The sequence below is a fragment of the Schistocerca piceifrons genome, chromosome 3 (assembly GCF_021461385.2).
Source record: "Schistocerca piceifrons isolate TAMUIC-IGC-003096 chromosome 3, iqSchPice1.1, whole genome shotgun sequence".
Lineage (NCBI taxonomy): Eukaryota > Metazoa > Arthropoda > Insecta > Orthoptera > Acrididae > Schistocerca > Schistocerca piceifrons.
The window spans coordinates 843,572,623-843,596,286 of record NC_060140.1 but is presented as its reverse complement, the minus strand read 5'-3'; the positions used below and the strand labels follow the sequence as shown (position 1 = coordinate 843,596,286).

General features: G+C 38.4%; 1 protein-coding gene across 1 annotated transcript in view; it reads left to right on the top strand.

Moving 5' to 3' along the window:
* Positions 1-458: 458 nt before the first annotated feature.
* The window catches only part of LOC124789827 (aprataxin), an 80,419-nt gene continuing 57,213 nt past the window's right edge, over positions 459-23,664 (top strand). Inside the window, exons 1-2 of the mRNA XM_047257313.1 lie at positions 459-551; positions 2,714-2,898. Of these exons, the coding sequence (XP_047113269.1) occupies positions 536-551; positions 2,714-2,898 (201 nt within the window). The 5' untranslated portion in view covers positions 459-535. The remainder of the gene's footprint in view (positions 552-2,713; positions 2,899-23,664) is intronic.

Sequence of the window (23,664 nt, the reverse complement as noted above, 5' to 3'; positions counted from 1 at the left end):
TTCTCTGTTTGCCGAGGCGTCAACTGCCCGCAATTTGTCAATTAGAGCATTGTATGGTGCTGTCTTTTTGTGTCGGTCACTACATTCTTTACTTTTAATCTTCCACAAACATGGGTAGTTTCTATATATTTCAATGAATTCACTAACAAACTCTCGAGAACACTGACGAGTATCAGCCATTTTAATGCCCTGTGCGCACAAATACAAGCACTAGACTGAGCAAACAGCTGTTTCGCGCCAGATTTGCGGCGATCTCCTGTCCACAGGCTCCAACTTGTCTGCGCAGATGTTGTTTGAACCCACAGATTTGAGAGGTTTCGCTCAAACCTCGAACTTCCAGGTTTGCACACACCTAAGGGTGGTGCAAATCTTCTGTCCGCACGCAACGATCTGTCTACGCAGATGCGATGTGCGTAGTAAATTGCGCAGACAGATCGTTGCGTGTGGACGGGCCCTTACCGTCGACCTATCATATCACAACAGTCGATACCTAATTGCAAAGTTTTGGATGTCCTAGCAAAAACAAACTCATGTTATGCGACGTGTTGGTCTGAAGGTGCGTTTACACTGCGATTTGTATCGGCACATGTATGAGATACATGTATATACGACTTTGCGACATGTATCGCGACTTGTATGAGTTGACAAGTATCAACCTCATACATGTATGAGCGTGCGTTTACACTGGTTGATATGTATCACTGTGCGATAGCTTCCGACGACGATTTGGAAGTTTTCACATTTTTATGTGCTGATACACTTGCTCTTTTGGAAGATGATAGGAAGAAAAGGCGGAGGAAGCGTAGATGGTGGCACAGAGAGTTTCTCGCGAATTAACGCCATATTTTAGAAATTATGTTAGGATGAGTATGGAGGATTTCCGCGGTTTGTTATCACTTGTGGCTCTTCTTGTGTCCAAAACCAACACAAACTTTCGGGAAGCGATTCCACCAGAGGATCAGTTGCCAGTAACACTCCGTTTTTTAGCCACTGGGGATTCCTCGTAAAACGAAGATTTCATGACAAAACATTTGCATTGTCGCGCGATTGCTAATGCCGACGTCTCACACACGATTGTCGGCATCCGTTGTCAACATTATCACGCGAGGCCGCCGGAATAACAGCAAAACATTGATATACGTGCCAGATGCATGAAAAAATTATTTAATGTATGACATACTCTGATATATATAAAACTTTTACCTTCACTTCTTGGGATAAAACTTGCACAATGGCCTCGCAAACACGAAGAATAATGTTGCATATGGCACTTTTTGATATTTTATGCAGATACATTAACGTCGAAACGACAGTCGGCACCTTCAAAACTCAAACAGCCGCCAAAGACCCTGGTACTACGCATGCGCTAATCGTCGAAATAAGCTGCAGGCGACAAGACGACAGGAAATGATAGTACTGCGCATGCGCGAGTTCTTCAAATGTCGCTCATACATGTCGCGTATAAGGTGCGTTTACACTGCCATTTGTATCGGCACATGTATGAGATACATGTATATGCGACTTTGCGACATGTATTGCGACTTGTATGAGTTGACAAGTATCAACCTCATACATGTATGAGCGTGCGTTTACACTGGTTGATATGAATCACTGTGCGATAGCTTTCGACGACGATTTGTAAGATTTCACATTTTTATGTGTTGGTACACTTGCTCTTTTGGAAGATGATAGGAAGAAAAGGCGGAGGAAGCGTAGATGGTGGCAGAGAGAGTTTCTCGCGAATTAACGCTAAAGGATGGCGCATATTTTAGAAATTATGTTAGGATGAGTATGGAGGATTTCCGCGGTTTGTTATCACTTGTGGCTCCTCTTGTGTCCAAAACCAACACAAACTTTCGGGAAGCGATTCCACCAGAGGATCAGTTGGCAGTAACACTCCGTTTTTTGTCCACTGGGGATTCCTCTTGAAACGAAGATTTCATTACAAAACATTTGCATTGTCGCGCGATTGCTAATGCCAACGTCTCACACACGATTGTCGGCATCCGCTGTCAACATTATCACACGAGGCCGCCGGAATAATAGCAAAAAATTGATATACGTGCCAGATGCATGAAAAAATTATAGAATGTATTACATACTCTGATATATATAAAACTTTTACCTTCACTTCTTGGAATAAAACTTGCACAGTAGCCTCGCAAACACGAAGAATAATGTTGCATATGGCACTTTTTGATGTTCTATGCAGATACATTAACGTCGAAACGATAGTCGGCACCTCCAAAACTCAAACAGCCGCCAAAGAGCCTGATACTACGCATGCGCTAATCGTCAAAATAAGCGGCAGGCGACAAGACGACAGGAAATTATGGTACTGCGCATGCGCGAGTTCTTCAAATGTCGCTCATACATGTCGCGTATATGGCCAAAAAGCGATATACAAAATGTATACGCGACATGTATGAGCTCGAGGGTCCGCATACAAGTTCCGTGAATTTTTGTATGAGGTGATGTATCGCGATATGTCAAATTGACATGTCGCTCATACATGTCGCGATACATGTATCCCAGTGTAAACGTACCTATATGGCCAAAAAGCGATATACAAAATGTATACGCGACATGTATGAGCTCGAGGGTCCGCATACAAGTTCCGTGAATTTTTGTATGAGGTGATGTATCGCGACATGTCAAATTGACATGTCGCTCATACATGTCGCGATACATGTATCCCAGTGTAAACGTACCTTGAGTGTGGCGGGTGTTTGGAGTGCTGAATTTGAGATGAGCAAAAGATCAGCAAGTGATGATGGACCGCAGTCGAAAAAAACACCTGGATTTTGGGCAAATGGCCTTTTAACGGCTATGAAGGACCCTACTTTAATTGTGAAGGAAGACAGCAAAGTTGTGGTTATAAAAGATAAATATCCAAAAGTGAGTTGTGCTCTCCGTATTCAATTAAAGTGTTTCCTTTTCAGTGGGCCTAGTAGGCAGTAAGAAGTAGCGAAATATACGCTTTAGTTTTCCAGTGCTGTCTGTACACATGTTGAAACTGGGTCAAAAGCTTTGACATTTATAAATCCCAATGGCAGTGGTAATACATACTCATTCAAAATACCCACATGTATGAATGTTCCATCCACTTCTAAGTCCAACTTGTTTACGCTGAAGACTACGAAATCTTGTAATTATTTATAAAAATGAGAAAAATTGTTTCATAATCTCTGAATCCCTGTGCGCTTTTTGTGCAGAAATTTGTCTAATGTTGGGTATCGTCAAATTGGATAGACACGAAGAATAATTCTGCTAATTTCATACAATTTTTCGCTAGAAGTTATGGAGTGGTACTCCTTTTGTATTTTTCGTAGTTGATACACGAAATACGTACATCATATGCGCAACAGCAATGTAATGCAGCTTTCCTGAATGTTTGTTGCAGTGTGAATGATTCACAATGTAAAGTGATAAATATGGAGTGAATGTTGACCTCAGGCTATGAAGCAGATCTGTCAAGTACTACCACCTTTTTCACCACATGACAACCAATTTGTTACTTTCCAGTCTACCCTAGACCTCAAGCTATATTACAGATCTGTCTGTCACAGCCAAGATTTACGGGGTAGGCACTAACACATGCTGTTACTTCTCCATGTTGCCTAATATTGTATTTACTAATGGAAATTTATTGAAATCATCTCAGAGCTTGTGGTTTTATCACTCAAGTTTTAAAATAGTATTAAATGTTTTCAGTGTTATGTTACCCTCCTACAAGCATTATTGACCAGCACTGTTTACTGTATTACTGCCATCCGGGATAAGACTGACCCCTTATTTCATGATTTTGTAAAATACCTCTTGCAAATATGTCAATTTCTATTAGGCCAAATGAAAAGTTTTATAATTGTACATTATTTCCATACAAACACCCATAATGCCCACTAATATTTTTCATTGGTTAGTAACTAAAATAATCAAAAGGGATCAATATTTCAAATCTGTTGTATTGTAAACGTGCAGAATGGTCATGGGATAAATGCTACTGTAGCGTACTATGATAATGACCCCTGTAAAGGGATCTCAATGATTCCCATTGAAAACTGGATGTTTTGTAAAATTTGGATAAGCTAGGTATTGTTGAAATACACATGTCTGCGAATATAACTGTCCGTCCTTAAAACACACTACAGAAAACTGTTAAGAATTCGTTTTGGGCCAAGAAAGTTTTCCTCAATTTAATTTATAAGCAAATATTTAGAGCTTGCTTTAAAAAAATTTAACTACAAAGTGTGTGAAATTATATCAACAAATTATATTGTATTATTTGATACTTTTGTTTTCAAGATGATATATAAGTTTATCCAGAAATGGAAAGAAAAGGGTGAAATTGGCTCCTGGATCAGTGTTACTCTTAGGGGAGGGGGAGCTTCAGAATCACCCCTGTTGACACTGTACCTATACCCAAATGAAAATGTAAGTGGCTGTATGAACTGAACTATTTAGCATTCACCCATACAACAAAATGGGTCTACACTTATACCCTGCAAACCACTGAGAAATGATTGGCACAGGGTACATCCCACTGTGTCCGCAATGTTTGAGGATGAGTTACACACTGAAACAATTTGGCCTTTCTTGTGACACTTGTTGCAAACGGCCCAATGCTTAGGGTACACTGCACACTCCTATTGGATGAAGCAGTACAGGCGAGATGAAAATGGGCACACGGCCACTTTTGTGATGCGGCCTGTTGCTGCTGTGGTCATAACCGACACTGCTCCATGGGACACTGAATCTAAAGGTTACTGCTGCAATGACTTCCTCATCATCATGAACACTAGCAGTGTGCCTAAAAGGTTGGCTGAACAACTTCCAATACCTCCCCCGATGCAGCAATCTGATCGCCTGTGGCCCGTGACACTTCAAAGGACTGTGCTATATTGAGCACATCCATAAGTGTCAGATCCTCACATTCAAGGGCTTTTTCACAAATCTCCCTATCCAGGGCCAGATGAACAATAACATGACGTGCCATGTGACCAGTGTAGGATTCATGATGGGTACTAGTGACAAGTTTATAACGATGGCTCAACCTGTGTAATTCTGCAGCCCAGGCTTTCCATGATTCGTTTGGGCATTTCTGACAATGGTAAAATTCTACGTGCATCGCAGTGACTTGCATACGTTGAGAGAAGCTTGCATATTTCATCAAAAGATGCTGTCCAGTTCGCAGTGGTTAGCGCACTGGACTCGCATTCGGGAGGACGACGGTTCAATCCCGTCTCCAGCCATCCTGATTTAGGTTTTCCGTGATTTCCCTAAATCGTTTCAGGCAAATGCCGGGATGGTTCCTTTGAAAGGGCACGGCCGATTTCCTTCCCAATCCTTCCCTAACCCGAGCTTGCGCTCCGTCTCTAATGACCTCGTTGTCGACGGGACGTTAAACACTAACCACCACCACCACCACTGCTGTCCAGTTCTTGCAAAGGTGCAAGTTGGCACGACAAATGAGAAACACACAGTGAAAACCAGGAAAGAAAGAAAGCCTTATACAGATTTGCATCTCCCACGTGAAAAACCTTGAAATGTTGGCGTAACCATGTCTTATAGGATTCCCAATCTTCAGCCGATTCAGCATATGGTGGAAAGGGCCACAGTTGCACTGATGGGAGAGTAACCAGCCACAAACCAGCAGGTGCCACTTGCTTGAGAGTGGTGGCAAGAGCCTGCTGCTGTTCCGTGAAAGTGCTGGGCAATGGTGCATTGGAGTATTTCTTCCATCGAGATTTTTATTGGGTGACTTAGCACTGACACTAACACATGGAGAAAATGTAACACTTCGTTGCCAAGTTTGCTGTAGCGAGAACAAACATGATTTATGAAGGGTAGTACTTCATAGAGCAACTTGTAAGATACAATGAAGTACAGGTTGGGTGTAGCACTGACACACTGACAGGACAATGGCAATACGGGTTACAGAATAGATCAAGCACTCATTTGCAGTTGCTTAAATAACAATAGTTCTTTGGCGGCTTACCATAATGCCCCAGGGAGTCAACACAGTTGGCCTCCACAAGCAGACGTGTGAACTGTATGGATGTGCAATGTCTGAAATCGCAAGCTCATGAAAAGCAGTGAAGATCACATAATACTGTGTACAGAAAGCTGGTTGAAACCTGTAATTGATAGCAGTGAGATTTTTGGAGGAAATATAAGTGTATATCGAAATGATAGGCAAATGGGAAATGGAGGTGGTATATTTGTAATAGTAAACAAGAAACTTAAATCCATTGAGGTAAAAATTGAAGCTGCATGTGAGATTGTGTGGGCAAGACTCAGTATTGTCTGCCAGACTTATCGCTTGATGTAAGCATAAACTTTAGAGAAAACTGCAGTTCACTTGTATGTAATTTACTCAATCATGCTGTAAACAATTGGTGGGGACTTTAATCACCCAATAAATAATTGGAAAAATTACAGTTTTGTTAGTGGTTGACATGATGAGACTTCCTGAGAAAGAGTACTAAATGCCATCTCTGAAAACTGCCTAGAAGTGATAGTTAGGAATCCCACTAATGAAGGAAGTGTATTGGATCTAATGGCAACAAATAGACCTGACCTCTATGACGATGTGCACATCAAAACTGGCATCAGTGATGTGATTGTGGCTACAGTGGTTACCAAAGTACAAAGGACAACCAAAACAAGCAGAAATATAGATATGTTCAGTAAACTAGATAAAAAATCAGTAGTGTCGTATCTCACTGAGGAACTTGAAACTTTTAGCACAGAGCAGGAACATGTACAGGAACTCTGGCTCAAATGTAAAAGAAAAGTTGACCATGTACTGGATAGATATGTACACAGTAGAACAGTTCATAATTGGAGAGAATCTCCAAGTTATACAGTCACTGTAAAGAAACTTCTAAAGAAACAGAGATTACTGCATTATGGGCATAAAACAAAGTGTATGGCTGTATAGAGAGAAGCTGAATGAATTGCCTTTGGCTGTCGAGAGTGCAATGCATGATGCATACAATGACTGCCGTAGCAGAATACTGTTAAGTGGTCTTTCACAGGACCCAAAGAGATTCTGGTAGACTGTTAGTCGCATTACATTAATACTTGTTCCAAAGTCATGAATACAACATATTCTACTAATGTGGAACATGAAAGTTTAACATAACTTTTCTTTACATAATATAATTAATTGTCATTCAGAGATTCTTTTGTTTTTAAATGTTGATTGGCTATCTGTCAGACTTTTATTGCTATTTGACAAATGACCAAAGACTTCTGTGGCACCATAATTCACCCCTTTCTGTGTTAAAGTTAGTGTACAGTCCCTAGTGAATGCGACAGGAATTGAAACTGAGGGTAGTAAAACAAAAGCTTGAAATGCTTAACTCTGTTTTTAAATGTCTTTTACAAAGGAAAACCCAGGAGAATTACCCCAATTTAATCCTCGTACCACAGAAAAGATGAATGGAATAAGCATTAATGTCAGTGTTGTTGAGAAGCAACTGAACTCGTTGAAACTGAACAAAGCTCCAGGATCTGATGGAACCCGTCAGATTCTATACTGAATCTGCCGCTGAATTAGCCCCTTCTTTAACTATAATCTGTCGTAGATCACTTGAACATAAAACTGTGCCCAGTTCTTGGAAAAAGGCACAGGTCACACGCGTCTACAAGGACGGTAGTAGAAGTGATTCACAAAACTACCATTTAATATCCTTGACGTCAATTTGTTGTGGAATCTTACAGCATATTCTAAGTTCAAACATAATGAGGTATCGTGAACATTTAATTAGGTATCTTGAACAGAATGACCTCCTCAGTGCCAGCAATCATGGATTTTGAAAACATCTACAAAGATACTCTGCAAATCACATTTAAGTGCTTGGCAGAGGGTTCATCGAACCACCTTCATGATTCTCTATTATTCAAATCTCGTATAGTACGCAGAAAGAACGAACACCTATATCTTTCTGTACGAGCTCTGATTTCCCTTATTTTATCACGGTGATATGTAGGTCAGCATCAACAAAATATTTTAGCATTTGGAGGAATAAGTTGGTGATTGGAATTTCTGAGAAAATTACTCTGCCCTTCTTTGAACTTTTTTGATGTACTCCGTCAATCATATCTGGCAAGGATCCCACACCAAGCAGCAGTATTCTAAAAGAGGACAGACAAGCATAGTGTAGGCAGTCTCCTTAGTAGATAAGTTGCATTTTCTAAGTGTCCCGCCAATAAAATGCAGTCTTTGGTTAGCCCTCCCCACAACATTTTCTGTGTGTTCCTTCCAATTTGAGTTGTTCATAATTATAATTCCTCGCTATTTAGTTGAATTTAGGGCCTTTAGATTTGACTGATTTATTGTGTAACTGAAGTTTAAGAAATTCCTTTTACCACTCATGTGGATGACCTCACACTTTTCACTATTTAGGGTCAATTGCCAATTTTCGCACCTAACAGATATCTTTTCTAAATTGTTTTGACTTTCTGATGACTTTACTAGTCGACAAATGACAGCGTCATCTGCAAATAACTTAATACTGCTGCTCAGATTGTCTCCCAAATTATTTATATAAATAAGGAACAGCAAAGGCCTGTAACACTGCCATGGGGAATGCCAGAAATCCCTTCTGTTTTACTTGATGACTTTACGCCATTTACTACAAACTGTGACTCCTCTGACAGGAAATCACAAATCCAGTCACAAAACTGTGATTATGAGCATGCAATTTCACTAGAGGCTGCACTTCTGTGGTACAGTGTCAAAAACCTTCCACCGATCTTTGAGGTAATTCATAATGTTCGAACACAGTGTACATTCTAAAATCCTGCTGCATATCGACATTAATGATATGGTCCCGTAATTTAGTGGATTACTCCTACTGCCCTTCTTGAATATTGGTGTGACCTGTGCAACTTTCCAGTCTTTGGGTATGGATCTTTCGTCAAACGAATGGTTGTATATGATTAAGTATGGAGCTATTGCGTCAGCATATTCTGGAAGGAACTTAATTGGTGTACAGTCTGGACCATCAATCATGTGAAACCCACTCGCATTTTTCTCATGTGACATACTGAAAGCTTTGGATTAAAGCAATCAGGTAGAGGCGGTATTTTTTTGATACGCAAAAAGCATTTCACTCAAAACCACACCTACTTTTGTTGTCAAAAGTATGATAATATGGGGTATCAAGTAGGGTTGCCAGATTTCAGTGAGGGAAAATAGGAATACATTTATCAACTCTGACATTTTTTAGAATAATTATGTTTACCGCACTTTTTTCCATAATATACTCAATACAATGGAGTACTTTTCAGTTAGCAAGCAATTCTCAACATTTTTTTCAATTCTCAACATTTTTTTATTGGACAGTACTGTCTTATAAAAATCACTGCAACTTTCATCATAATTAAAATAAGTGTACAATTCATTTTTTATTGGATCAACTGAACATGTTACGCTCATCCCTCCATTTAATGTTCATAGTGGAGAAAACACTCTCCTTGAATGCATTTGAAGGAAATATACTCAAAACCAATATAACTACATCTAAAACACTGTACAATTGTGATGTGCCAATCATTTTTATAATGTAGACCCATCTCTGTGGTCTTGTCATAGTGGCTAACTTTGCTTTTAAATGCCCATTGCCTTCCCTCCAAAACAAATCAGTAACTATAGCAACCTATGAATACATATTATGCATGAAGGAAATCAACAATACAAAGTGATTCAGCTAATTTCAAAGTATTTTGAAACTAAGGTTCTCCCCCCCCCCCCCCCCCAAGTGATATGCAATCCATTAAGGAAAAAACATTACCCTCATCAAAATCAAACCATGTATTTAAATATTTCAGACAAACTTCATATATATGTCTGCATTCTTCCAGTTTCATTTGTTTTTCACCTGGGATCAGATATTCCAATTTATCTAGCAACTGTTGCATCTTATAGCCAAAAAACAGATCGTTTATCCTATGTTCTAACTCCATTTTTATTTTCTCCAACACATGATATACTTCACAAATTGTCAGTTAATTTTTTTCTAAGTTGGGTTCACCCTTTGAAAAACTGTCAGTCAACTGCAAGGAAAACTGTAGATATAATTCCATTCAAGTAAGTTGTTTTCCTGAACCAGACACACCTATCAAATTGTTCTTAATGAAGCTGGGGCAATCATCTACACTAGGAAAGTATGATATAATTGCAGGCAGATTTTTCAGCAACCTTTCTGTGGCAGGCTTTATGCATAAACAACATGTAGGTACATGTCTCAACAAAGCATTGTATTCTGTGTCAACAAATTGAAAGAAATCTTTCAACTGAGGTACCCTTTTAGCTGAATTTTAGGAATGGTTGAAAGTCAGAATTACTAACATTTTAACAGTTGACATAGTGTTCATATCAGATTTACAGCAATTATGCACTATATGTGCGTAGCAGTTTGATTCCACTATACCACAATTTTTCTTTTTTAAGTGAACATAAACAGAGTTTTTCTTCCCATAGTTTGCATTTGTATAGTCTGCAGTAAAACTTGAAATCTGGGACAAATTCGGCTTGTGTTTTGGAATCCTTTTCAAGAGCTGCTCAGACTCACCATAACCCCCACAGAAATCTAGAATTCTGTGGGACGTGCTTGCTTGCATATCAAAGTATCTTACACAAATACGATAACACTTTTGATTACCTTTGTTGGAAGTGTCAAACCCCACACCAAAAAAACTTGTTGTCCTTCAACTTCTGAGTTAAATTATTGATTCTATTTGGTCCCAAAACACCAGTAATTAATGCCTCACATTTGAAATATTGAAATTAGCATGCACCTACTATGTACCTTGTTGCTTCAACAGAGTTCACCTTGTACTAGAGTTTTCATCAGTGTGGTTTCTACCGATGTCAAGCGTCTGTGTTTGCGGTTGACACTGTTAAAATGATGCCCAACATTGGTTATGCCACAATGTGAAATCGAAAATCCCTCTCCAGTTTTTTCAACACGTAAGGTATACCCTGCTTTTTGCCACAATTCTGGAAATTCTTTTTCCTGAATGATACACTTGCGGTCTTCTTTTCTGGTGTGTGCTGGTTAGAATATCTTATTTTTGTTTTGTGGAATTTTTTGCAGTCCCATCCATTTTGAACACACTACTTTCACAAAGAAATAAGTTCTAAAACGTGAAATGTATGATGGCTTGCAATAAAGTGTTGAACCTGCTCCCAAGATGAACAAAACAATGTGCTGTGTTGCATGGAGTCGAAGTACAGCTTGTTCACAAAAAGAAAAAAAATTCTATGGGGGTGTGGTGCTAAGAGAACAAGCCACGCTCCCGTCACGCTCGCACTTACATAGCGATATCGACTTATGCCAAAACAAGTCTCCAATCGAAATTGAAAGTTTCATGTTGAATGATGGTGCTTTTTTGCTCCTAATTCCATATCACAGACAATTCGAAATTGAAAAAGACCCAGTAGTAAAACTTACATTTTGGCAATAAAAAGAACACACAACAACAGTCACTTTGCAATGGTTGTAATGCAAGGTTCTGTGTTGGATCACTGAGGTTGGCAGCAACCAACACAAAACATGAGAAGGCCGAAGTCGACTGACTTCTGCCGAGCCAGAACTTGGCAGGTCTCGTTGATCTCTTTGTTAATAGACTGCACACACTGCACATCACATTTGTCCCACTCTGTCTCAGCTGACATCACATGTACGCCCTAGCGTGAAAAACATAATCTGCATAGTAAGATTAAAAAATATAAGTCATTAAACCTCATGTTCAAAATAGGAACATTTGGCACACAGTTAAAGAAGTGCACTGTACCCGGAACAAAACAGGGAAATTTCGTATTGTTCTGGCTAACACCATACATCTGGAAAACCTAGAATCAAGTGAAATTTGTGACTGGATTGAGAACTTTTTTGTAGGGAGGACCCAGCATATTATTGTGAATGGAGTCATTGTTGGATGTAGAGGTAACTTTTGGGTGTACTAAACATAAGTGTGTTGGGACCCACCCTTGCCGTTCATGTTGTATATTAATGACCATGAAGACAGTATTAATAGTATAAACAGGATTTTGGCAGATGATGCAGTTATGTGTAATGAAGCTCTATGTGAAAGAATCTGCATACGTATTCAGTGTGATCTTGATAAGATTTCAACATGGTGCAGAGATTGACATCTTGCTTTAAATGTTCAAAAATGTAAAATTTTGCACTTCACAAAATGCAAAAACGCAGTATCTTATGACTATACTGTCAGTGAGTTACTGTTTTAATTGGCAAAGTCACATAAATACCAGGTAAATCAGGTGGTAGACTTCAGTTTATTGGTAGAATACTGGGGAAATGCAGTCAAAAGAGGGGCAGCACAAATTGCCACAGGTTTAAGTCCATGGGAGAGTGTCACAGATATACTGAAGGAACTGAACTGGCAGACTCTTGAAGATAGATGTAAACTATCCTGAGAAAGTCTATTAACAAAGTTTCAAGAGCTGGCTTTAAATGGTGATGCCGTGAATATGTTACAATGCTCTACATATTGCTCACATAGGGATCACTAAGAAAAGATAATAATAATTACTTCATGCACAGACACATTCAAACATTCTTCCCACTCTCCATACATGGTGGTTTGCAGAGTATAGATGTAAATGTAGATGCAGAAGACACATCAATTTGTAAGCAATCTCCTTTGTGGGCTGATTGTGTTTCACCAGTATTCTGCTAATAAAGTGAGTTCTACCATTTGCTTTACCCATGATTGAGCCTATGCGATCATTCCATTTCATATATCTACTAAGTTACACCTAGATATTAGTCAGCTGACAGGCTCCAACCATGAGTCACTGATAATCTAGTCATAAGATCCCATGCTGTTTTGTTTTATATAAAAGACTGTGATATCTTATGCAGATGACATAAGATAATTTATCACAAGATGCCATTAGAGGTCTGTACAACATACTGTTGTGTGTATCTGATTCCATTTATATGCAAGGGCACCCAAATGCCTTACTGAATGCAACATATGTATGTGCCTCATTAAAAGTTCTCCATACTAATGTAATGTTTTAATCATTTGTTGTTTTGCATCACCTGTAACTTCCTGGAAAAACAATGATATACTTAAGTAGTTCCTATGATCACAGGTACTTGTTCTTTGACTAGGAAAATACTTATTTCCTGGAAAATAATAAGATAAAAATCAACTTGCCGTTGGTCCTGGTATAATGTTTTCACTGCAGCATGTAATATATGTATCAGCTGAAACAGTCTTAGCTGATGAAACCTACCAGTACATCAAAATTGGTTGAAGTAAATCCTGCATGTACACAAATTAGAACTGTATCCCCTAGAAGTGGCATCACATCTAAATTCTTTGCTAGTGGTTTGTTGTGTGCATTAAAAATCAACCACAGAAGACAAACCTGTACTCAAAATTCATCTTTGTTAATCCAGTCACTTGGCACAGTACAGTGCACAGAAGGCAATTCAGTACAGGTGTGGGAAGTGAGGGTGGACGTTGATGAATTCTGAATATATTCTTATAGAGAAAACATCTTGGGAAAAGCAAAATTAAGCATAACTCTTACAGCACAGTTATGCAACTGAACAGAATGAAAAGATGCTCTACATCTTGCCCAATGCAGTAACAGTCTAAATCAGAAAGTGTTGCAATGAGTACCATATGCAACGTTGATTGAAATCCTGCAACAACATACAATGTACAAGGAAAATACTTTTTTTTAATCTGTTGGCAGTACTGGAGTTTCACCTCCTTTAGGTAAGTAGTGGTCAGCCATTCTCAATTATTTTGTTTGAGCTATTCATTCATCTGATGTAATAAAGATCTAAGTAAAACATAAGTTTCTCAGCAAGCTAGTTATTAGTGCTGCTGGTCCATAATCCTCATTTCTCACTGACTGCTGGATATAATCCTCTTTCAGACTTTTCTGTACATTAGAATCTTCTCCTTTTTTATCCACATTTTACAAGTTTTTTGTACTCACTTTTGCCCTGCTTGTTTCTTTCTGACCCTTGTTATCATGAGGAATCCAGAACGGAATGTCCTTTGTCCATCTCCCATTATTTTGCATCAGTGTCTGCCCATTTTATGTTCTCATCACCTATTCTTTATATTACATGTTGTTGTTATTCTGTACATTCTTGTTATGTGCAGCAAGCACCCTTCTTTTGGTTGTTGGACACCCTTCAATTTTTGACTGTCTTCACATCTAATGTTTGCCCAAATTTCACATGTGTGAGTCAATACTGGTAGAATACACTGATTATGGACTTCTCGTTCAAGCCTGGGTGCCTAAATCCTACATAACGGAGGTGCGGTCATCCCCCCCCCCCCCCCTCTCCTTTGACGTTCTGCTCGCAAATGGAGTGAGGGAAAATGATGGTCTATATGCCTCTGCATGGTCCCTAATTTGACTATACTGTCAGTGAGTTACTGTTTTAATTGGCAAAGTCACATAAATACCAGGTAAATCAGGTGGTAGACTTCAGTTTATTGGTAGAATACTGGGGAAATGCAGTCAAAAGAGGGGCAGCACAAATTGCCACAGGTTTAAGTCCATGGGAGAGTGTCACAGATATACTGAAGGAACTGAACTGGCAGACTCTTGAAGATAGATGTAAACTATCCTGAGAAAGTCTATTAACAAAGTTTCAAGAGCTGGCTTTAAATGGTGATGCCGTGAATATGTTACAATGCTCTACATATTGCTCACATAGGGATCACTAAGAAAAGATAATAATAATTACTTCATGCACAGACACATTCAAACATTCTTCCCACTCTCCATACATGGTGGTTTGCAGAGTATAGATGTAAATGTAGATGCAGAAGACACATCAATTTGTAAGCAATCTCCTTTGTGGGCTGATTGTGTTCGGTATTCTGCTAATAAAGTGAGTTCTACCATTTGCTTTACCCATGACTGAGCCTATGCGATCATTCCATTTCATATATCTACTAAGTTACACCTAGATATTAGTCAGCTGACAGGCTCCAACCATGAGTCACTGATAATCTAGTCATAAGATCCCATGCTGTTTTGTTTTATATAAAAGACTGTGATATCTTATGCAGATGACATAAGATAATTTATCACAAGATGCCATTAGAGGTCTGTACAACATACTGTTGTGTGTATCTGATTCCATTTATATGCAAGGGCACCCAAATGCCTTACTGAATGCAACATATGTATGTGCCTCATTAAAAGTTCTCCATACTAATGTAATGTTTTAATCATTTGTTGTTTTGCATCACCTGTAACTTCCTGGAAAAACAATGATATACTTAAGTAGTTCCTATGATCACAGGTACTTGTTCTTTGACTAGGAAAATACTTATTTCCTGGAAAATAATAAGATAAAAATCAACTTGCCGTTGGTCCTGGTATAATGTTTTCACTGCAGCATGTAATATATGTATCAGCTGAAACAGTCTTAGCTGATGAAACCTACCAGTACATCAAAATTGGTTGAAGTAAATCCTGCATGTACACAAATTAGAACTGTATCCCCTAGAAGTGGCATCACATCTAAATTCTTTGCTAGTGGTTTGTTGTGTGCATTAAAAATCAACCACAGAAGACAAACCTGTACTCAAAATTCATCTTTGTTAATCCAGTCACTTGGCACAGTACAGTGCACAGAAGGCAATTCAGTACAGGTGTGGGAAGTGAGGGTGGACGTTGATGAATTCTGAATATATTCTTATAGAGAAAACATCTTGGGAAAAGCAAAATTAAGCATAACTCTTACAGCACAGTTATGCAACTGAACAGAATGAAAAGATGCTCTACATCTTGCCCAATGCAGTAACAGTCTAAATCAGAAAGTGTTGCAATGAGTACCATATGCAACGTTGATTGAAATCCTGCAACAACATACAATGTACAAGGAAAATACTTTTTTTTAATCTGTTGGCAGTACTGGAGTTTCACCTCCTTTAGGTAAGTAGTGGTCAGCCATTCTCAATTATTTTGTTTGAGCTATTCATTCATCTGATGTAATAAAGATCTAAGTAAAACATAAGTTTCTCAGCAAGCTAGTTATTAGTGCTGCTGGTCCATAATCCTCATTTCTCACTGACTGCTGGATATAATCCTCTTTCAGACTTTTCTGTACATTAGAATCTTCTCCTTTTTTATCCACATTTTACAAGTTTTTTGTACTCACTTTTGCCCTGCTTGTTTCTTTCTGACCCTTGTTATCATGAGGAATCCAGAACGGAATGTCCTTTGTCCATCTCCCATTATTTTGCATCAGTGTCTGCCCATTTTATGTTCTCATCACCTATTCTTTATATTACATGTTGTTGTTATTCTGTACATTCTTGTTATGTGCAGCAAGCACCCTTCTTTTGGTTGTTGGACACCCTTCAATTTTTGACTGTCTTCACATCTAATGTTTGCCCAAATTTCACATGTGTGAGTCAATACTGGTAGAATACACTGATTATGGACTTCTCGTTCAAGCCTGGGTGCCTAAATCCTACATAACGGAGGTGCGGTCATCCCCCCCCCCCCCCCCCTCTCCTTTGACGTTCTGCTCGCAAATGGAGTGAGGGAAAATGATGGTCTATATGCCTCTGCATGGTCCCTAATTTGACTATACTGTCAGTGAGTTACTGTTTTAATTGGCAAAGTCACATAAATACCAGGTAAATCAGGTGGTAGACTTCAGTTTATTGGTAGAATACTGGGGAAATGCAGTCAAAAGAGGGGCAGCACAAATTGCCACAGGTTTAAGTCCATGGGAGAGTGTCACAGATATACTGAAGGAACTGAACTGGCAGACTCTTGAAGATAGATGTAAACTATCCTGAGAAAGTCTATTAACAAAGTTTCAAGAGCTGGCTTTAAATGGTGATGCCGTGAATATGTTACAATGCTCTACATATTGCTCACATAGGGATCACTAAGAAAAGATAATAATAATTACTTCATGCACAGACACATTCAAACATTCTTCCCACTCTCCATACATGGTGGTTTGCAGAGTATAGATGTAAATGTAGATGCAGAAGACACATCAATTTGTAAGCAATCTCCTTTGTGGGCTGATTGTGTTCGGTATTCTGCTAATAAAGTGAGTTCTACCATTTGCTTTACCCATGACTGAGCCTATGCGATCATTCCATTTCATATATCTACTAAGTTACACCTAGATATTAGTCAGCTGACAGGCTCCAACCATGAGTCACTGATAATCTAGTCATAAGATCCCATGCTGTTTTGTTTTATATAAAAGACTGTGATATCTTATGCAGATGACATAAGATAATTTATCACAAGATGCCATTAGAGGTCTGTACAACATACTGTTGTGTGTATCTGATTCCATTTATATGCAAGGGCACCCAAATGCCTTACTGAATGCAACATATGTATGTGCCTCATTAAAAGTTCTCCATACTAATGTAATGTTTTAATCATTTGTTGTTTTGCATCACCTGTAACTTCCTGGAAAAACAATGATATACTTAAGTAGTTCCTATGATCACAGGTACTTGTTCTTTGACTAGGAAAATACTTATTTCCTGGAAAATAATAAGATAAAAATCAACTTGCCGTTGGTCCTGGTATAATGTTTTCACTGCAGCATGTAATATATGTATCAGCTGAAACAGTCTTAGCTGATGAAACCTACCAGTACATCAAAATTGGTTGAAGTAAATCCTGCATGTACACAAATTAGAACTGTATCCCCTAGAAGTGGCATCACATCTAAATTCTTTGCTAGTGGTTTGTTGTGTGCATTAAAAATCAACCACAGAAGACAAACCTGTACTCAAAATTCATCTTTGTTAATCCAGTCACTTGGCACAGTACAGTGCACAGAAGGCAATTCAGTACAGGTGTGGGAAGTGAGGGTGGACGTTGATGAATTCTGAATATATTCTTATAGAGAAAACATCTTGGGAAAAGCAAAATTAAGCATAACTCTTACAGCACAGTTATGCAACTGAACAGAATGAAAAGATGCTCTACATCTTGCCCAATGCAGTAACAGTCTAAATCAGAAAGTGTTGCAATGAGTACCATATGCAACGTTGATTGAAATCCTGCAACAACATACAATGTACAAGGAAAATACTTTTTTTTAATCTGTTGGCAGTACTGGAGTTTCACCTCCTTTAGGTAAGTAGTGGTCAGCCATTCTCAATTATTTTGTTTGAGCTATTCATTCATCTGATGTAATAAAGATCTAAGTAAAACATAAGTTTATCAGCAAGCTAGTTATTAGTGCTGCTGGTCCATAATCCTCATTTCTCACTGACTGCTGGATATAATCCTCTTTCAGACTTTTCTGTACATTAGAATCTTCTCCTTTTTTATCCACATTTTACAAGTTTTTTGTACTCACTTTTGCCCTGCTTGTTTCTTTCTGACCCTTGTTATCATGAGGAATCCAGAACGGAATGTCCTTTGTCCATCTCCCATTATTTTGCATCAGTGTCTGCCCATTTTATGTTCTCATCACCTATTCTTTATATTACATGTTGTTGTTATTCTGTACATTCTTGTTATGTGCAGCAAGCACCCTTCTTTTGGTTGTTGGACACCCTTCAATTTTTGACTGTCTTCACATCTAATGTTTGCCCAAATTTCACATGTGTGAGTCAATACTGGTAGAATACACTGATTATGGACTTCTCGTTCAAGCCTGGGTGCCTAAATCCTACATAACGGAGGTGCGGTCATCCCCCCCCCCCCCCCCCCTCTCCTTTGACGTTCTGCTCGCAAATGGAGTGAGGGAAAATGATGGTCTATATGCCTCTGCATGGTCCCTAATTTCATCTACATTGGTGGCAATAAAATTGTTCCGCAGTCAGCTTTAAATTCTGGTTCTCTAAAATTTCTCAACATTGTTCCTCAAAAAAGGATATCGCCTTCCCTACAGGGATCACCATTTGAGTTTCCAAAGCACCTCCACAATAATTGTGTGTTGATTGAACGTACCAGTCACAAATCTAGCAGTCGGCCTCTGAACGTCTCCTCCTTTTAATCTGACATGATAGGGATCCCAAACACTTGAGAAGTAGTCAGGAATGGGTCACACTATAGTATCTTGTCTAGGTGTGAAGAGCACAATTTATTTGGCTTATTACACTGACCCAGTAGAAACATACAGTAAACATGATAATGTAGAAGGTCGATGTCACACGAACGGAACATAGCTAGTCAATATTAAAGTCCATACATAGTCCGAGACAAAAGCAAGTCATCAACAGATAGTGGCCTGTAAGTGAACATTCCATCAAGCAAATACACAAAGAGAATGAGTCTTTTGTGGTAGATGCGCAGATCGGAGGTCACGGGATCCCACCACATGACGTGACATGAGCTCTGGAAGTGAGGTCTCTTCTGAAAGAGTCTTCCGGAAGCAGCTTGTAGGCTGTGGCATGAGCAGTGGTGGGGGCTGGAGGTAGGAATCATTCTTCGACACTGTGACAGCTCCATGTCACTCTTGTAGTCTTTTAGTGCGTTCTGTACATCATCATCTTTACAGATGACCCACACTTTCCTAAAATTCTCCAGTAAACCAAAGTCAGTCATTCACTTTCCCTATGACAGTCCTTACAGGCTAGTTACATTTCATATATCTTTGCAATGTTACATCTTGATATTTAATCAACGTGACACTGTCAAGCAGCATATTATGAGTACTATATTTGAGCATTACAGGATTGTTTTTCCTACTCATTTGCATTAATTTACATTTTTCTACATTTAGATCTAGCTGTCATTCATCACACCAACTAGAAATTTCGTCAAAGTCATCTCGTATTCTCCTATAGTCACTTGACATCTTTCCGCACACCACAGCATCATCAGTAAACAGCTGCAGATTGCTGCTAACCCCATGACCATCAGACCATTTATGTATATAGAAGATAAAAGCAATCCTTTCATACTTCCACGTACTCCTGATGATATCCTCGTCTCTGGTGAACACTAACTGTCAAGGGCAGCATACCGAGTTCAAAGTCTTCAAGATACTCACATATTTGGGAACCTAATCCCAATGATTCTTTAACAGTCTGCAGTGGGCCACTGTCTCAAATGATTTTCGGAAATCTAGGAATACGGACTCTGCCTGTTACCCTTCATCCATGCCTTGCAGGGTATTGTGAGAGAAAAGGCCCAGCTGAGTTTCGCACGAGCAATGCTTTCTAAATCTGCACTGATTTATGCACAAATATGTTGGCATTTACAAGTTTTTAATGAAGCTATAAGATTAAAATACACCTAATCCATGCACGTGTTGATACCACTGTACATCGTGCAAATTGATGAAAGGCAGTACACAAATTTATCAAACAATTATCTTGATGAAGTGTTTCATCATTAAGAGAAGCAAATTTGAATCACACTCTAGCTCATAAGTTTTAATCTGCTAGGAAGTTTCATGCTAATCACAAATAATGAATAGTGCTAATCTGACAATTATGAGCAGTGTATGTAGATTAGGAGAAAAAGTCACTTTGGAAAAGCCACTGATTCACTTATACTACTCAGCTGCTGTTTGTATCCAATACATCAAAAATCTGTTTATGTGGCATTACATACACGACAATCAGCTTACTATACGCTGGTGAAGTACAATCTGTGAGACTTAAACATTAAAAGTTAAGCAGAATTTACAGCCTGGAGTTCAAATTTTCTCTTAAACTGTAGGAGTGTCTAATGAGATATTATTTTACTTGGATTTTGAATATCTGTGGATTTTCACTTTCGTGTTTGGTATGTTAGTAACTTTGTGTAGACTTTGTTTGGACCAGAATATAAAATTCCATTCTGAGTTCTAGATTAGGGGTTCATATTCTATCAGGACATTATTTTTGCTTGTGCTACTGTGGGTGTGAATTATACAGTTCATCCTAAATTCACCCCTTTTATTAACAAATAATACAAATAAGAAATATATGACTTATTGATACCTAAATGTAAGAATCTGTAGGTCCTTGAACAGACGTCTGCAAGGTGTATAGTTATCAAGTGTAAACATTATTCTTATTGCATGCTTCTGCAAGCATTACACAGAAGAATATCAAATGTCCTTATAATAGTATAAAGCTGACAGAACAGACTCATAACTGACACTAATATTTTCGTAAACTGTGTGAAAAGATGCAAAAAATTGTTGGTCATGGCACAGTTAGGGTGGTCCTTATATGGGAATTACATGAAAATGTCAAGTGATTTGTGCACAAAACTCCTTATTTTTCTGTTTTTGGCACACTTTGATAAAATGCCACATTTCATTGCAATTAATTAATATCAACCCATGGCTTAAATAGCTAAATAAGACTTCAGTACTGAAATAAGTGTGTGTATTCTTCTATTGGCCTATACATCTGAAATCGGCCTATATATATTTTGCAGATATGTGTAAACATTATTACATGGGAAAAATTTAAATATAACAATGTGACAGAACACACATAATGTAGCATAAATCAATAATAGTGTAGCACAACTTACATTTTGGTGTCTCTTTTTTCAGTTGGAGTATTGTCTCCAGTGACCTTGTTCACATTAAAAATGAATTCTCTTTGTTTTTTGTCAGCCATTAATAATCCACAGAAATTTTGCATTACCTTCACCCCTCTCTCTGTTGTATCATTTCTCATCTTAAGATTTTTCAAAGTCTCTTTGGCACTAAGGTAGCAATTGTTTGAATCTCAAGAAATAGCAATTTTATTTAAGAAATCTAATTCTATGGTTGACTTCAACACGTCCAAAATCTTGACTGAAATGAACTCATCAATTTCTTTATCTGTAGTAATAGATTCACAGCATAATCTGTTTGGTGATATTCTGATACACTCTGAATAGCGTATGTGAAAGTGCTAAATGGAAATTTATAAAATTATATTATGTCCAAAAAGTTTTGTAACTTCAACAGGTAGAACATTGTACTATATGTGTTTTAGTGTCATTGCTAATGAGGTCATCAAACAGTGATAATACACAAAAATATCTCTTCATTTAAATACCACATGTGCTGACAAAACTTCTTCAGAGTGCTCGAAGAAACTATTGCATTTACTTTTTTGTTCAGTTTTAGTTCTTGTAAAAAGCACAAATCATCGTAAAGTGCAGTGATTGTTGAGGAACTCAGAAACTGCCATTTTACATATAATTTTAAAACATAGAAACAAGCATTCTTTAGGCTATCCACTTCACTAACACTGAGGCACAGCTGAGAACAATAGAATAAGCAGGTCAGTGGAGACCAGAAAAGGTCACAAATTTTTGTACAGTGGTAGAAAATAGTGCCATGAATAACATACTAAAAATCCCTGCTAGCTGTGTGTTGAGGTGTGGAGTGGTGCGGGGGAGGGGGCTTCAAAGGTTAGTTTTTTTATGGTTTTCTTGAATAACTCAAAAACTGCAGCTTCTAGTGAAAATATTTCCCAGGATAAAATTAAACTAGATTAAATTTCATACAAAAAGGTCATATTATTTTTTTTCTCTATGACTAGCGTTGTGGCATGGAAAAATAAGGGATTATTAAAAAATAATGTTTTAATGACTTAAAATTAATGTTTATTGTTAAATGAAGTGGATTAACAAGGGGAGGCCGCCAATTGTGAAATTCAGATTCGATTCATACTGTGCATAATAAAAGCTCATGGCCAGAGGTGTAATGTGGCAAAGCACCAAGATGCACTTCTCAGCCGTTGTTGAGGAAATCGACAGTTAAAAGAAACCGTTGTGGTGAAATACACTCTACGATTAATAATTTTCTACAGCGCCGTGGTGCAGCGGTAAGCGCTCGGGTTAGTAATTCGAAGGTCGCCGGTTCGAATCTCGCGCCATGTAATTTTTTTATTATTAGTTTTTTATATATAAACTATTAATGAATTGCTTATGCATGTTGGTGAAGGCGGATCGCTCTCCAATTGTACCGCCTCCATTTTCCCGTTTGGTTAACAGGGTGTACCAAAGCTCTCCCGTCCGCACTGATTTTCGACGATGTTATAAGTTGCGCTAGGGACCGCATCTACCTTCTTTCGAAGTTAGCAGGCAACTACGCTGTTATGCGGCTGCTCGTTTCGGCCCATTCAACATCTGTCCTTCAAATGTAACGAGCGAGTAACGGAGTTTATATTTCATACCTGCCACAGCAAGTTTGTGTTCATGGGGCCTCTATTCTAATTCGAACGTTTGACTTACGCTATACGTATTTGTTTCGGAATATCGTTTCTACGTCTTCCGTTAACTATACGTGGTTAACATTATGAAGATAATTAATAACATTTGTGAAATACAACTTTGTTTGCGGAAAACATAATGATGTTCGAAGTCGCCAGTTTTTCCACGACGAACAACTTTCAACAACTTATTATATGCATAATTGTTGCAACTGATTGCCGGGAATTAAAAATCAAATACTTAAAAAAAAGGTAGCAAGACGCGAGAATCGATCCGGCGACCTTCGGATTACGAATCTGACCGCTTACCGCTGCACCACGACGGTGTAGAAAATTAGTAATCGTAGAGAGTATTTCACCGCAACGATTTTCTCGACAACGGCTGAGAAGTGCATCTTGGTGCTTTGCCCCATTATACCTCTGGCCATGAGCTTTTATTATGCGCAGTATGAATCGAATCTGAATTTCACAATTGGCGGCCTCCCTTTG